This window comes from Podarcis pityusensis (genome assembly GCF_964106645.2).
Source record: "Podarcis pityusensis genome assembly, chromosome: 6".
NCBI lineage: Eukaryota > Metazoa > Chordata > Lepidosauria > Squamata > Lacertidae > Podarcis > Podarcis pityusensis.
In genome coordinates, this window is record NC_138030.1 from 46,040,333 (window position 1) to 46,057,545 (window position 17,213).

The following is a 17,213-nucleotide window of genomic DNA, read 5'->3' on the forward strand; positions in this document are numbered from 1 at the left end:
TGAAAGACTAAGTCCCACTGCATTAAATGAGACTCACTTCTGAATTAACCCCTAAAAGGTACTATGCATCTCATAGATGAGAGTAAGAAAAAGATCGCCTCCAACTAGCCATGTAAAGCACGTGGCTTTCCCCAAAGAATACTGGGAATTCGAGTTTGTTAAGGGTACTGGGAATTGCTGCTCTGTGAAGGATAAACTACAATTCCCAGAATTCTTTTGGAGAAATCAAGTGTTAATCAAACTCAAACTTGCGCGCGTCTCCTTTGCTGCTTTGCATAAGACGACGCCCCTACCAATCCCTCTCCACTCCCAACACGGGCGCACCGGCAAATACCGAAGAGAGAGCGCCATCCCTAAAGTCTTCCCAATCCAACGAATCTTCATAGAGATAGGAAAAACTTTTTGGTTTCTATGGACTCCGCCCCCGCACCCCTTGCGCAAACCCACAGAAACCTATAGAGAAATTCTGGATTTTACCGCAGCTGTCATTGGGCGGCCAAAGAAATTTCAAAAGATAGCAGCAAAGACAGGAGTCGTGCTCTTTGTAATTCGGGACTTGTTTCTTATTGTGACAAACGAATGCAGTTAGTTTCTGAACATTTATAAATGCAAAGTCTCTGCAGGCAAGCTTCTGTATGCTACTGGAGGAATTTAGGGAGATCGACTTTGGCTGCAATTTGTGGGTGTTTGGCGTGAATCTTTCTCTTTTCTTTTCCTCCCCCCCGAAAAAAAAATCCAAGTAAGTCTCAGACTGAACCCCAAAGTGCAACTCTGCAGAACTGTCATAAAGCGCTGGTTTCAACCGCACATTTTCCAACTTCGGGAAATGATGGTCGGCATTTGGAATTTGCATTGGCAGGGCTACTTTTCAAATGCTCAATTAGTCCCGAGTCAGGAGGAGGAGCATGAAGTCCCTTTGCCGCTAACTCTTAGTTTTCGGTGGGCACGACCCAGCTGTTCAAGCACAGCGACCGTATCCCAGGTTTCTTCGTTCATTTCCATGAATCCGTTTCACCAATGTAAATCCGGAATGTTGTCATCCTGAAAAAGAGAGGCACCTCTTTAATTTTTCTTATCTCTGCGGTCCCGCGGGTCTGGGAAGCTCTCTCGTTCCATCTGCGCAGGTACCAATCCGCTCTCTCCGCTTTCACTAGAGAGGAACTAAAGAGTCGGAGGAGCCAATCGCCGCGCCTCCGTTGGCAATACTAATGATGGGATTAGCATAGCGCAGACCACGTGAGCCACGCGCCAATGGTGTAGTTCAGGCGTCTGCCAAGATGGCGGTGACGCGGTACCGGCGCTTCTTGAAGCTCTGCGAGGAGTGGCCCGTGGAGGAGACCAAGCGCGGGCGGGACTTGGGCACTTTCCTTCGGCAGAGGGTGGCGCAGGCCTTCCGCGAGGGAGAGAACACGCAGGTGGGGCGGGGGCGACGCCCGGAGGGGGAGGGGGAAGGTCGGCGCCCCGGGCAGCTGGTGGTCCCCGTAGTATTTAATCCATATTTATGTGGCGTGTTTGGGGTGGCCACCCTTGTTCTGGCAAAATACAGGGCGGTTTAATCTGGTCCTGAAGTGACTTCAAAGCAGTACAATCTATTTCAGACGAACAGGACGGCCCATGTGGAACTTTTCACACGTGCATACATACACGCGAATTTGTAAACCTGTCTGTGCTTAACCACATGACCTTTCGCACGCCCTTTCCAACACGTGCATTTGGAGAGGATGCGTAACTTGGGCAAGAGAGAGCTCGAATACAGGACAAAAGCAGGGCGTAGCATTTTGCATGAAATATAGGACAGTCCTGTATTATACAGGAGGGGTGGCAGCCCTTGTGTGTTTGTGCCTCTGTGTGGTGCTTGCAGGTCCGGATTTAGGTTTGCTGAGGCCCTAAGCTACTGAAGGTAATGGGGCCCTTTATAAGTCCAGCTGTCCTTTGTCAACAACAAATTGTCACTGCTTTTTTTGTTGAACATATGCTATATGGTAATTTATGGACCTAATAGGTATCTAAAGCCATTTGCACATAACAAAATATGTATTTTATCAAAGTAATTGTTGAACTGAAATACAATTAAGAAGAAGTCTCTTAATAGTGAAAAAAATATTAAGCTCTCACTGTATGTAGGTTTTATTTTATTTATTTTTTATCTTATATTTTGGAAAAGTACATCCAATATTTTTTTCCTTAAATTTTTTTTGGGCCTCCAAGAGGGTGGGGCCCTAAACTATAGCTTGTTTAGCTTATACGTAAATCCGGCACTGGATATTTGCATAGTGTAATGGTGAAGAGACAGCGCAGGCTTCTGGGTGCTTATTCCCAAATATAGTCGTACCTTGGAAGCCAAACAGAATCCGTTCCGGAAGTCTGTTCGATTTCCAAAATGTTCAGAAACCAAATCGCGGTTTCCGATTGGCTGCAGGAAGCTCCTACAGCCAATCAGAAGCTGCAGAAGCCACGTCGGACTTTCCGGCTTCCAAAGAACATTCGCAAACTGGAACACTTCTGGGTTTGTGGTGTTTGGGAGCCAAAACGTACAAGTGCCAAGGCGATCGGCTTCTAAGGTACAACTGTATTTCTGTGTCTTCAGTGAGGCTTACTCCCCAGGTAAGCGTGCACAGGATTTTAGCCTGAATCAAGCAGGCCCTAAGGTGAGTCATGCCTGTGCTCAGGGCCAGCCCAAGACATTTTAGCACCTGAGGCGAACCATTAAGATGTTTCCCCCCACTTTCCAGGCCAGGGAAGAAGGGGGCGTGAAGATCTACATCAGGGACAACTGGAGAAGAAAGCTCTTCATCGGTATATACTACCCTGTGGATCCTGCTGCCTGAAGTGGTTGCCTCATGCTAGAGGCTGGCCCTGCTAGAGTATCCAGATTCGAACGCAGGGTGGGGTCCCTGCAACTTTAATAGTTGTTCAGAAGAGGGGTGCTTTTGGCAGGTGTCCCTGCCATGCAAGCAATTTTTAAGGTGCAGGAACCCTGCCTTTTATATCTATGGGCCTCGTCCAAGACATTCTGCTGCCTGAGGTGAATCCTTCCCTCCCCAAGTCAAGAGGTGGAGTACACCAAGGCCAGTCATATTATTTGAGCAGCTGAGGCAGAAATTCCTACAAGCATCTCTCCCCTGTTCTGGCAGTAAAATACATTAATAAATGCATCACAGTTTGGTACCTTTTCATGAATCTCAAAATCAGCTGCCTCTTGTGCTGCCTAATATTAGAGCCAGCACTGTGCATCTGACCACTCTGCTATCAGGTTTCCAGGAGAATTAATGAACTCCATTTTAGAGCTCAAGTCAGTATCTAAATGCTTTTAATATATTATTTGAGACCTCACTCTTTGTTTAATGGGACTTGATGCCAAGGGGCAGAGCAATCTGTACCCCACTTGCAATGGGTTGGGAAGGATAAGCTAAATGGGCAGGAGTGCCATTGAGGGGATATCCAGTAACAGTGCGGAAGATCCCCAAATGGGGTATTCTTGGGTTTGAGCCAGTCTCACTGTTGCTGTGCAACAGCATGAGGCCCAATCCAATTGTACGTTGTAATTGTACTCCCCCCTCTACCTCAGTCACTGCTTGCACCAGGGCTCTGAATGCAGTATTAGCCATGCAAGCAGCAGGAGTGAGGGTTGAGTTACAACTTTAAAATGCAGGTTGCTTCACTGTGTGGGTTTTTGACACTTCAGAATGAAAAGATTCCATTGGAAATGGGGTGACAAGTTAGAAAGTTCTTCAGTTTTTTTCCTGTGTAAGGTGGGATTGCCCTCCACCACAGCATGTGGCAAGGAAGAATATAAATGTAATTATGATATCAGTTGCATCAAATTCTCTGATAAACTGCTCTTGGCAGGAGTAAATGATTGAAGTGCTGTATAAAAATACTTAGATAAATTCACTTCTTCCCCAAGCTACTTACAATGACTGCTGTGTAGTGTCCATAGCCTCTGTTTTTCTCTGGATTATAGCACAATTTTTGAAAAGACCCAATCACAGGAACACACCTCTTGTTCCAGGTAGCTTAAGAGGTTAAGGCTGTGGCTTTAATAGCATATACAGTGGTACCTCGGGTTAAGAACTTAATTCGTTCCGAAGGTCCGTTCTTAACCTGAAACTGTTCTTAACCTGAAGCACCACTTCAGCTAATGGGGCCTCCCGCTGCTGCTGCGCCACCACTGAACGATTCCTGTTCTCATCCTGAAGCAAAGTTCTTAACCCAAGGTACTATTTCTGGGTTAGCGGAGTCTGTAACCTGAAGCGTCTTTAACCCAAGGTACCACTGTATAGAGACTTTTGGCAAGTACATTTCGACATGCAGTGGTGAAAAGAGCTGCACATGTTGAAATTCCCTCTTTTGACTGACTCCAGTAAAATATACTCTTATGTGTATTATCATCACAGTGCTCTACAAATGGGTGTGATTATTAATTCTTACATGAAAGCTCCTTTTCAGAAATTTAGTATATGATGTGAATCTTGGTGCAGTGGGGAACTTGAAGTTAGGGCCAGATGAAATGAATAGTAGGTATCTGGATCTGACTTTAAGAGTTCCCTAGTTTCTCATTAAAGTCTTTTGTCTCTGATTTCCAGGCAGAGCTAGGTTTTCTGCTGGCTCTGATGCTTTCAAAAATTATTCTTTTTCATTTTTGAAGTACCTAAATGTATCCAAAGGCTATACACAGAGTAAAGCAAAGACAGTCTGAGCCCACAAGCTTACAATGTAAAAGACACAACACAAAAACAAAAAAGGGGGAAGGAAGGGAAGAGAAAAATAAGGAAACTCAGGGACCAGTTCTTAAAGTTAGTTTTTATAACCATCAGTTTCATTGGAAACAATTCAGGGGAGGAACATGGCAAATGACAGCTGGTCTCTTAGCTGAACTGATAGCCCTCTTTCTGTGCTGCAGTCAGGTGCCAAAAATTGTTAGGTTCCCTTGCCCTCCAGGTTGATGCCGGTTTAAAACCAGGTTCATTTCGTTTGCGGGATGTATAAGCTTTTGCTGGATTATTTCCAGGTTACTTAACTGATAGAGACCATTTCTATGGCCTTGAGCTTTTCTTGATTTCAAGTCATGATTTGTTCAGCACTGAAAATGTTTTGGAGTCAGTTCTTAATGCCTGGGACATCAGTGTATGTATGCATTCTGGTAGTACATCACCACATAATGCTCTCCATGGAAGAAGAATGCACTCTTTGCAAAAATTAATGAAATAAATCTATGGCAGACACTCATTTTTAAGAGAGTCAGTATCTTCTGAGCATCCTCAGAGCAGGACTGTTCTGTTACTTTTGTCTGCTCCATCCATTTCAGAACGTGCTTTTCCTTTCTTTTTGTGCTCAGAGCAGCTGATTCCTACCTTAATTTTCCTAAACTGTCATCGGTTTTGAAAAATTTAAATTGATGCTTGCAGCGCTGATATCAATTTGTATGTATAAAATACTTTATATAGTAAAGAGATTATTATTTTTTGCCAAATAGCAGGAGGGATGCATAAAGAGCAGAGTCAAAGATATAGAGGTACTTTGTAAGTCTAATGTCTGTTTTATCCATGTGTAATGAGATGTGCTGGGGTATTTTTTCTTTTTTGAAAAGCTATTTCTGCTTTCCACATGATAGCTGCAACACTATCAGGGTTTTTCAGTGTGAATACAAAAATATGTAAAACTCAGTATTATACAAGCGGCCTGCCCCATTTTTCTGATTTGAACACTGGCCAATATCTTGGGCTGTGGAAGAAAAGACACGTCATATTATTCTGACTTGCATAATTCATGCAGCCGATTATTGCTTTCCAAGATGCCGTTTGGTCATTACATGACTAGATATCATTCTGGTAGTTTATCTCCCCCCCCCCCAAATCTCTCATTAAAAACATATGTTTATGCATCATTTTTTCTGTCTGAGAAGACCAAGTATAATAAAACTTAGAAATGAATATGATAGTTAGATGACACACCTTCCGCATGACCTTGAAGTGTGCTTTGTCCTCTTATCTAGTGCATCTCGGCCACAGCTATTGACAGTATCTTGGATTAAATGCATTTTTTCCCCTCTGTGAAGAGGTTTGTTCATGTTTGTTGATCTGTTTGGCATATTTTGGAGCTGTTTATTCTGCAAACACTTCTTTGCAGCACATCAGTGTAACGCAGTGTGAAGAAATCCTGTTTATTTGAATTAAGTTGTAATGGGTATTGTGTAATGTGTTCTGACATTTGTATCGTACTGTGCATTGTAATGTATTCGATGTAGGAAGTTTTCTGTCTGGTCTGGTGAAAACTAGTTTTAACTGTTGCATGGGGCCTTAACTGACAGCCGAGAGAGAATCCTTAGTATTCGGGAGGGAGGGAGGGAGAGTATGCATATTTTGTTTGTTGGGTGCAAGCTTGGAATTTTCAGTTAGACAGTAGGATTGGATGGCGCTGGACTTGAGTGGCCAGAATAAATGTGTGCAATATTGTTAGTTAATTGAAAATTGGAGTGGGCTGGAGACTTAGAGTTAAGGGTGGTCAGTGACAGCAGAGGAAGGGGGTCAGGGGAGGACAGAATGCCTTGTTGTCTGATAACTTGTTGTGGGTAGCTGAATCACTTGGCTTAGGCTGAGGAGGAAAAGGGAGAACCTGAACGTTGGTCTCTGGTGACTGGCAGGAGAGGGCAGATTTCCAGGGCAATGCAGCAAAAGAAATCTCTTCAATAGGTCAGTAAAGGGTTGGATGAAGAGGCTTCCAACAGAGTCCTCCATTATATTTAACTGGGGTGGAGAGAATACAAAAGCAATTCGGCTAAAGGGCTTTAATCATAAACTCTAGAGTTGGAAGGGACCATGAGGGTCATCTAGTCCAACCCCCTGCAATGCAAGAATCTCTTTTGCCCATGTGGGGCTTGAACCCACAACCCTGAGATTAAGAGTCTCTTACTCTACTGACTGAGCTATCCAATTAACTGTTCCTTTAAAGCTGTCTTAGCTGGATGTAAGCTATTGGTATTTAAAGTGACAGTAAGAAGTTTAAAAAGTATAAGCTAAAGATAAAGTGCTATTTTTGAAGTAACCAGAAAAACTTTTGCACTTAATAATTGTATAATAAATTAATATAATTATCTCTGTTAATTATCTGTATCTGACTGGCTTTGTACCATGCCTGTACCCAGATTTATGGAATATTGGTTAGCTAAGGGTTTTATGGAAATAAGTGAGACTGAATGGTGGCAGGGCATGGGTTTAGAATTTGCCATTGACATGGGATTTGGGTTTTGTCATTTTTGAGTATGTAAGAAAATGCCCCCTTCCCTCAACAGAAAGCTTCCTTTTTTTCACAGTATACACAGGACTTTTGGGTTGCTATGTGAAAGAGCTGAAGCTTAGATAGGTTTTTGCTCAAGGATGGGCTTCTGATTGTATTTTAACTCAGTGACTCTGTTGGAATAGATATGAAGAACAAAACTAGTTTGCATTTTAAAATGTAATGTCTTCCTCTACAACACTGGTAATATAAAATTTCTGTTCAATGGAAGTGTTGTTTACACTCTAGGAATAATTTCACTGCACTTTTGTACTCTTGCAGATTTCTGATCCAGTGACCTGCGATGAAATGTTTGAGAGTTTAGCCAAAATCCATACCAATTACTATAAAAACAAGGTAAGTCCTATCACTGTGGCCAGGTACCCAGTGTTAGAATCTGACAGCTGCCTCTGGGATGTGTTTTGTAATCCTGATACTAAGATTTATCTATACTAAGATTTATCTGATTTATCTTTAGCAGGGGAAGCAAACATGGCACCTTATAGATGCTGTTTGACTCCAGCTCCCATCAGCCCTAGCCAGCATGTCCAATAAAATCATAGAATTGTAAAGTTGGAAGGAACCACAAGGGTCATCTAGTCCAACCCCCTGATAATTATCCCATTATCAGGGTTAATGGGAGTTGAAGTCCAATAACATCCACAGGGCACCATATTATCTACCACAGTGTCTTTGCTTTTTCTTGAGCAAGCCAGTTCACCTTTTACTGTGTAAATTGGAGTGGCAAACCTGTGGCTCTCCTAGTGTTAAGACTACAGTTGCCCCAATCCGTCACTACCGGCTATGCTTGATGGGAGGTGTAGTCATGCATTTGGAGGACCACGTTAGCCACCCCTGCTATTTCAGAAATGCATGCATATATATATATATATATATATATATATATGAAACAGCAGTGAGCATGTTCGTGCTATAGCATTTAGCAAATTTACTTCAGCATACAATTTTGATGCCAAATGAGAAGAAAGATTAAGAGAACATTGTTCTCAGGGGAAGCAGGAGGTTGCTATATTTATATATATTTTTTCTGTTTGTTTGCATAGTATCCACGTTTGAAAGATACAAGCTTTACTGGGGTGACAGTTGAAGAATGCAAGCTAGTCCTTGCAACAGGTATTTGAGCAAACTATGCTTTATCCATTTACTGTTCTGTATCTGGTTGGCTAAAACGATTCAGCTGCCCTTTACATCCCCCCTGCTTTGCACACAGGAGTTTCCTCCCTCCCTCCTTCCCATAAATAGCCTTCCCATGAGCAAAACATTATGCAAAAGCTGTTTGTAATGCACCAATTGTATTCAGTCTTTAATGTTAGTGCTAAGACTAACACGTTACTTGAGGAATGTGGCACACTATGATAAATGGATTTTGTGTCCCAAAAAGTTGAGCTTAGTCTAGGAAATAGATGCAAGTGGGACCTGCAATTTCTCGCTCCCTAACAGCTGCTCAAGGTGCCAGCCATTCCTTCTCTTGCAAGCTGCATGGGCTGCCAAGGAGGGATGCTGCCTCTTGGTTTTTTTACAATAATAATTTGTACTATTGAATACTTCAGGGTCCACCTGACCATGCTAATACTGCTCTCTTGTTTCTCATCAGCCCTATTTTGCCTCCAATCCTTTCATTACAGAATTGGGGTTTTCAGCGTTTAATTGCCCTGCATTTGAGACACACAAGTCTGAAGAAGGGAGTGTTTGTTCCCAGAGCTAATGAGCCTCAAATTAAGACTCCCGGTCACTCCCACAATAGACATCAGTAATCAACTGATTTTGTTGCTTTCCATTCTTCCTGCATTTGTGGTTTCTGCTTGGGAACAAGAAATACGATAAAGAACAGTCTAAATTAACCTGTGTAGAAGCTGCTTTCTCTGCTTGGTTTCACTTTTTACACTTCAAGAGTTTTCTATTATACTATGATTTATCTAAGCTAACTGTATCAAGACAAACAGCCTTTATAGAAACAGTAAATTTAAACATTCCTGAAGTGTCCTGAAGCTAAATAGCAGTCTTATGTTCTGGCTGCAGTGCATAGAAAATGCTAGTCTTTGCTGGCTCCACATGTACTGTTCTGACTAAGGAGAGCAGGTCTGCCCCGGGCAGCGAAACATAAACTTATTGAGATGGAAACGAATGGTTGTTTCACACCTTATGCTTTTTAGAGTGTACTTTAAATGGAGTGGTTGGACATGATTAATGTGAGTGTTCAGGCATGTGAACTGCACATGCGCCAGGGAACTAGGACTGGCTGTGGCTTTCTGTCACATGTATACATGATGGCAAACATGCATATATCACCATGTTACTGTTTAAGCAGCCTCTTAAAGAAAATTGTTTTTATAATGAAAACCCTATATTATTGTCTTTTCTGACTTCCTCTTAATGCAGCTAGCTTGAAGCAGATGGAAGAAGCAAAGAAAGGAAAATGGACAAAGTTACGTGAGAAATTTTCTGCCAAGAATCCTGAAGAAGATTCCAAATGATAACTTTGTGACACTAGCCAATTTTCCTAAAGCTCTATATTTTGCCTCCTTGAAACAGAGGTTTGTTTGTTTCATTTGCTTACCTAGGATGATGTCAGACTTTTTAAAGCAAAGAGATCTGGTTTTGACATCTCATCTCAGAACCATTTCTATCTCAGGGAACAATGCTTCAGTATTGGTGAAGCTATTCTGGAATGGGACAAGCAAGCCCTTCTTGATCACATTGGTTTATAGGAAGATGTTAGAAATGCCTTTAAATATATTGATGTGGTTGCTGCTCTTCGGCATGTCTAGGTGTCTGCATGTTCTTTAGGGAAAGGCTATATGCTGTTGGAACACAGCTGGTATGCAGTTGATATGCTGGGACATCACTGAATTGTATTTCATGGCTTTTTAGAATTCAAAATATTCCCAAACAAATACAGACCCTATAGCATATAGACGTGTGGTCTTGTGTGTTTTACTGGAATGCCACCACTTATTCATGGAAGGCACAACTGCCATATGTTGGTACAAAATTGTTGCAGGAGAACACTCATTTTCAAGCTATTTGTTCTGTAGATTACCAGTTTTTGCTGGGGGGGGGGGGAATGGGCAACAGTAGACAAGTTTCTAAAAACAAACAGTTCACCATAATCTGCCCCTGCAATACAAGCGGCATCTGTTTTCATCTAGCATGAGAAAACAGGGGCAGTAGGTCTTCCAGCATTCTGTGCAAACATGGAATTCACCCTAGAATGAGCCTAGGAACACCCAGGAATCTTGTGGCAAGATTAGTCGGGCTAGTCAGAGCATTTCATGAAAACCTACCGAAAATAATATGTCTGAAATACTTGCTTAAATAGCTTCAGTATCAAGCAGAATCCAACAGATCTTGAAAAAATCTGCTCAGTCATATTAATGTCCGACAAGTTTGTAGCTTTTACCAACAAGCATATCAAGAAGTGATTCCTTCTCCCTTCCATTTTATTGTATTTGGTTCTGTTTGTGTTAACTTAAGGAAGTTACCACATTAAAACTTAAAACAATATTTGTAAAATATTCCAGAGCAAGACAAATTGCAAAGCTGCACTCTTGATTAATGAAATCTTTTCCCCGCCCCCTTCAACCTGCACTGTAATATGTACCTTCAAGGAACACCCTGCTTGGGTCAGAAAGGAATGGAAAAGCATATGGAGGCTGGAACAAGGAACTGTCATCATCTCTCCCTAATCATCTCCCTCTAGCGGCCACTCTCATAGTTAGACAAACCTGTACCTAATGTACTTTGTTTTATTTACAGTTGAGTTGTAGCCTGGCTGTTGAAGTTGAACTTGCAATGCTTCTAAATGGTTGGGGAAATACTCTGGGGCAGTGTATGTTGATTAGGGAAATTCTAAAACAGTCTTTCGCAGTGTGGTGCCCTCCAGTTCACACCAGCCCCAGCCAGCATAGCAGGGCTGATAGAGGTGTAGTTAATTTACATCTCAGGACTTTTATAATGTACTCTTTTTTCTCTCTCCATCCTTCTCCCCAAACTTGTTTTCTTACACTAACTAATGACCCTTCAATGTCCATTCTGATGATAGTTGAAATATTACTGCTACCTTGCATTAGCCAACTGAAATAATCCAGTTCTACCACCTTTTAACCGTCCCAGAAGCAGGCTAACGCCCAAGTATGTACTGTCTTCTAACCTATTGTGTGAGCGAGAGGGGGAAGAGATTGCTCTTTCACAGTGCAGCACAAACATGCAATCTTCCGCTAACGCTGATAAAAGTCTCTCCATGGAACAAAATGCCATTGCATTTCTCAACAATGCAATCTGCCGCTCATCTTCAGTCGAAGTGTTAAGCTAATAGTAGATTTTCTTAGTTTCTTCTTGGGTTAGATAGGATTCTAGAGATGAAGAAAAATGCCAGTGACTCCAGGAAAACTGAGATGACAAGCTTGTAAAGAGAGATCCATGTATGTTGAATTTCATGGACTCTGTTAAAATAAGTTAAAATATAGCAACTACTACTTGCTAGTAACAGTGTCAATCCTATTTGCACCTGGCTGTGAAGCCATCAAAATGTAGTGCATGGAGATAGATAACCCATGTTATAGCAACAGAGCTATCATAAGGAGCAGCAAAGCTCCCAAATGTATGGTAAACTATGAATCCGCACAAAGCGACAAATCATACTAGTTGTCAGCTTCAGGTCTCTCTCTCGAATAAAATGCAATCAGCCCTACTGGAGATGAACAGAAGGTGGTGCCAGAATGCCAAAATATGAATCATTATGACATGAATCGGCTTTCTTTGATGGATGAGATCTGTGCTGGCAACCTAGTACCAAATATCCTCCTCAGGAAGTGCATATGTAAAGTAGAGTTTTAGCTTGGTGAAGTAGATTCTGCTGTCTCAGTGGTTCAGACTGTTCTGGACATCCACAAAGCCCATCCGCTGCCTTCGCTTCCTTTGCTCTGTCATCTGGAATATAAAAACGGGATTTAAAAGATGGTTTTCATTTCTTCAGTTGAATTCACAACACCATTCTTTTATCAAATTTACAAGTGTTCTCTGCCACAAACCCCTGCATGTTGAAGCATGTGAGGTCTTTCATTAGGTGTACTCAGCTAATTGGCATTACTCATGTAGAAATGTACCCACACTTCCCTGACCTACATGTTGTAGAACGGGGGGGGGGGGGGGGGAGGTAACCTTCAGCCACAGGCCAGGGTTGCCAACTTGAATAAAATATGGGGGAGGGGCAAGTAAGCATCACCCTGATTAATTACAAGACGCTGCGCTGCAGGCACACACTATTTGAATGGCAATGCCTATGCTTAAAAATTTCAGGGGGGATTAAGCTGCCCATTCATCAGCTGATGCATAGAGAATTCAATCCATAGTTGCTCTCCCCCCCCCCCCAATTGCCTGTGAGCCAACTATGACAGGTGGGTGGTCCTGTTGGGTGGGGGAGATGAAGATGCGGCCCATAAAGGTTCTCCACCCCCATTGTAGAAAGAGATCAGTTAAGGCAGGTGTTATCTTTGGGACAGTGCATCCTCTGTGCTTCATCTAAAAGCAATTGCATTCAGACAACAGGATTTCCCCCCCAGAGAACATTATTTAGTTGAAGGATTAGCAAATGTGGTCTAATTTTATGACATCCCAAAGTTCCGAAAAGGCGCTGCTTCTCTTAGTTCATTCCCTTAGTCCCTCCCCAAAGCACCTCGTTCCTAAAGTTTCTCATACCTGCTCCTTCAGCTCATTCAGCTGTGATGTGAGATGGGATACCAATTTCATGGTGGAATTCAGTTTATCCTGTAGACACCGGATCTCGTTCTGCTCCCCTTCACCTTCGTTGCTGACCAGTGACATGGCTCTCATCCGAGGGAACCAGTCCAGGTTCTTGTTCTGGAACAGTCATTGCAGGAAACAAGTATTTTAAAGGAAGGAATAACTAATCAGAACAAAAGTAGCCTGGCACCGCAAAACAGGTAGGGCAGAACCTAAGAGAGGGCAGTTAACTGAACTGTCAAGAACAAAGACTCTGGTGCTAAGTGCTGCCTGTTGGAGCAAAAGAGAGGAGTTATCCATCCACTGATGGAGGAGCGATTCTGCAATAAAGTTAAAGCACCCAGTGTATTAATAGCACCCCTTCAAAAGCACTATACAGAAATTAAAAACCAAGACAAGCCAGTACAGGTACCAATTCTTGAAGTTACATCCTCTCATACATCTGGCCACTGGCAGAGGCCAGATTGCAAAACTGAAGGGAAGCAGACCCAGGGCAACTGATTTTATTTGAGATTATATACATCACACACAGGCTGCCCACTAAAACTGCCTTTTTCCAAAGTGAAACTCTTCCCATCATGCAAGAGTATTGATCGCCTTTACCTTTATCATTTGTGCTACGTAGCTCTCAGGCCCTGTGTAGTCAGTCTTGTTTTTGACTCGCACCAGCACTATGAAATACAGGTAATTCCACATGTTGTGTTCAAATTTAATGTGCTCCTCAAAAGATACAGTCTTGTTGTCAAACTTGTCCCTTTCGAGTCCTAAGGAAGTAATGAAGAAAAGGAGAATGCTAGGTTATCTAGCAACTGCTGCACCCATCCATAAGTCCCATTAAAGAGACTGATTCTGCACGCATTTTTCTCTACTTGACCTCCACTTGTAGCATACAGAAATATGAACAGCATAAGTTGGTCAGTGGGGTGCTAATGGATGGGTGGTCATGTTCACAGCAGGGAACTGGAAGAGAAAGCCTTTGGGGTTCTTCCAATCTAATTTTAGCAGGTCTTGAGCAGAAAATGGCTAGTGCCTAATGTTCATGGCTGAGCAGTTAAATTTCAAATTAGTGTACCTGTTTTGGACACTTAAAGAAATCTCTAAAATTGAAAACATGCCTTAAAAGAAAAGATGGAGTAGTTTATATCCACTTCAAGAGACCTCTTGAAATCTAAACACCAATGTTAACAGTGTAAAATAGGAAAGCTAAGATATTATGCATATTATCTCAAGTGATACTGCACTTCTGCCATTTTGCACCCACTGACAGACCATCAGAAGCCAATAAAAATTTGCTTTGAAAGTGAAATTGTGAAAACTTAAATTTGAATGCACTAAGATGGGATACATTTCTGCTGTGTTTTGGATCCTGTATGCAGACCAATGAATATCTGAAGTACAACATATGTTTGTATTGTGGGCAGTTTCAGCTGCTGCAGTCAAATGAACACCCAAAGCCTAACTCTCCTTTCTGTAGGGGCCTGCAGAATATCCCCTGAATACTTAGTTTACTTTTGGAGAAGGGGATAGTTCCTCCACCAGATAGGCAATGATCTTGTTGGATGTTTGCTGAATATATGAGGGTATTTCCCGGATAAATAGTTTCCCTGGGCAATTACCACATATAAAACATGTTGTCTTCAGGATTTCTTCTTTTTTCTGCTTCTCGCTCCTCAGATCTGCAAAGGTGTCGATGATTACACCAAATATGAGGTTGAGGACTATGATTATGACAATGAAGAAGAACAGGAGGTCGTAGATCACTCGAGCAGGGAAAAGAGACTCCTATAGGACAGAAAGACAAGGACAGCCATTAAAAGAAAGCATGGCTTCTCTTATCCAGTGCTTTGCTGAAAAATCCCAAACATTCCCCTCTAGAAATTGGCAGACAAGTTGCCAACATGCCAGTGGCTACAAGATGAATAGATTTGTTTTGTAAACAATGAAGAAAATATTTGGAAGGATTGATTGTGTTAGGTGTGCATAATGTTGGAATTGTACGATCTCACAAAAGGTGAAATTGTGAGAAAAGATCTGAATTTTAAAAGTCAAAAATGTGAGAAGGGAAGGTAGCAAACCAATGTGACAAGATCTGGCACACCCCTCAGGTTGGGGACCCCATTTGCCCCATATAATGTGGCGTTTGGCATTTGGTATTTAGCATAGGTGCCCCTACGCAATAGACAAACTATTAGAAAAATCCAAATATGCACACCACGCTGGTATGCACTGGTTTCAGTAGGGCACAGGCACCCTTTGGTGTGCTGGTTTAGACCCCTAGCCAGCATTGCCTAACATGGGTTGCCCCCAAATTAACTCACATCTTTGGATGGCTTCCTGAGGATGTCACCCACACCACCTCCGTTTCTGAGGCCATGATTCAGGACAGTGACTATGCACATGAGCAGTGTGTCGCAGGCACGCTCTGAATTATCTTCCTCCGCTTCTGGAATGCAAGCAAAAGTGCACTCAGCAGGAACACAAACAGAAATCCTTGCAGTGGCAGAAATAAGTTAATTGGCTGCCATCCTGACTTACTTACACAGAGTGGCCCCTAGTCCCAGTAAGATGCTGTGGATAAGTACCAACAAAGTAACTTTGCATCTTAACTTGGACATTAGATCTTACAGCATCTTGTGCTGACTTCCAAGACACAGATCAATTTCATCCTAGTTGCCCTCTCAAGGTGCCAGATAAAATATGCAAAGTTTCTCTTCACTCCCACAAGCATCTGAATTGGAGAAAGTTGCTTCAGCCACCCCACCTACCTTCTATCACTTTGGGCTTAGCAACACCAGAAGAGCAGCTCATTTTGTCGCTACTGCATGTCTCCATAAAAGCATCCATGTCTGCTTGCATCCCCAAAGGAGTACCTGGAAGGACAGGAGGCAGCAGAATTGTCAAAACATCATCTTAAATTTCATAACAATGACAAAGTCCAGAAAAGTTGTTCCTTTGACTGAAGCCATGCCAAAAAGTATCTCCCATCATGATGTTCATGTTCTAGGTTGCTATCTATCCAGTGTCACATAGCCTCACCACCACAAGCATCCTGTCCACATCCTCAAACTGTAACCGATCCCACAAGCTGTACTTGAATGATGCTCCAAGGACCTCCAAGAAGCATGAACTAATGGTGACACTGTGTTCAGCACAGAGCCAAGTAATGTTGCCCTCAGACTAATTCACAAATCTCTCACAGGAGACTATTGAGTGGTCTGTTAATGATGCCATACTGATCTGGGCCAACCACTTTGAATAGCTCTGCTGCACAATTCACTGAGTACATAATAGAGGCCAAGAGATACACTATCTTTGCTCCCATCCCTGCCATGTGGTACAAACAGCTATGTACTTGTACCTCAATTCAGTCAGATTCATGCCAGGACTTGCACTCCCTCCACTAGCTGACGTCTGGCCTGCTTCATCACTCAGGGCTCCTCAGTAAACCAAGGAGCCTTCCAGATACCCCATGGCTGTAGAGAGCACTTAGGAGTGATTGTGTCAATAGAAGAGGGGAAAATGCATCTCCATCAGCCAGCATTGAATGCACACACCAATAGAAGCTCTCTTCAGAACAGAAGGGAGGTAGGGTGTCCAGTCCAAGCATTCAATGACACGTAGACATGTTTAAGGGGTGTCAGGGACCACGCTGAGGATGGCTGTGCTGAGGAGGAATGGTGGGAGCAACCCCTTTCCCCGAGCCTGAATCTTCCCAGGAGCGGGAGGACAGTATAGGTTTGGAACAGTGGTTTGCAGAAGGGCCTTGATCAGAAGGCAGAAGCTGGGAAATACTGGGTGCGGAACAGCTAAGAGAAGAAACATGGGAAGAGAGAGGGTTAACAGATTCACAGTCTTTGGACAGCATTCCTCTGATCTCCCCAAAGTCTCGAAGAGCTCAGAAAGTCTCAGAACAGAAAGTGCAGAGGGTACAAACTCAGATTATAAGACGGAGGAGTGATGTAGATTAATAGGGATGGAGGAGTGTGTGATACTTAATTGGGAGCACCACCATTTCTAGGAGATGTGTTCTTTGTTCTCTCACTGTGATTATTAAAGTTTCTAACTGGTAAGACGTTCCTTTCTTTTATCTTTTTATCTCCTGACACGAGGGGAGAAAGCCGATTCCCTGAAGCCTGACAGGGGGGCATGTTCAGTCTAGGAGGAGTTGATCAGGT

At 42.7% G+C, this 17,213-nt stretch overlaps 2 protein-coding genes and 1 long non-coding RNA gene across 3 annotated transcripts in view; 2 read left to right on the forward strand and 1 right to left on the reverse strand.

The window, feature by feature from the left end:
* Positions 1-12,253, forward strand: part of LOC308479482 — a 418,695-nt gene extending 406,442 nt beyond the window's left edge. The window contains exon 2 of the long non-coding RNA XR_013987703.1: positions 10,622-12,253. This is a non-coding gene — a long non-coding RNA (uncharacterized lncRNA). The remainder of the gene's footprint in view (positions 1-10,621) is intronic.
* On the forward strand, positions 1,219-10,210 carry UQCC2 (ubiquinol-cytochrome c reductase complex assembly factor 2). The gene is made up of 4 exons (XM_081010194.1): positions 1,219-1,415; positions 7,558-7,632; positions 8,340-8,409; positions 9,676-10,210. Exons 1-4 carry the CDS (start codon positions 1,278-1,280, stop codon positions 9,768-9,770), a joined length of 378 nt encoding a protein of 125 aa, XP_080866320.1. The 5' UTR covers positions 1,219-1,277; the 3' UTR covers positions 9,771-10,210.
* The window catches only part of ITPR3 (inositol 1,4,5-trisphosphate receptor type 3), a 98,635-nt gene continuing 92,698 nt past the window's right edge, over positions 11,277-17,213 (reverse strand). The window contains exons 53-58 of the mRNA XM_081009954.1: positions 15,804-15,908; positions 15,357-15,481; positions 14,655-14,820; positions 13,642-13,802; positions 12,994-13,155; positions 11,277-12,225 (exon numbers count right to left, since the gene is read on the reverse strand). Of these exons, the coding sequence (XP_080866080.1) occupies positions 12,157-12,225; positions 12,994-13,155; positions 13,642-13,802; positions 14,655-14,820; positions 15,357-15,481; positions 15,804-15,908 (788 nt within the window). The 3' untranslated portion in view covers positions 11,277-12,156. The remainder of the gene's footprint in view (positions 12,226-12,993; positions 13,156-13,641; positions 13,803-14,654; positions 14,821-15,356; positions 15,482-15,803; positions 15,909-17,213) is intronic.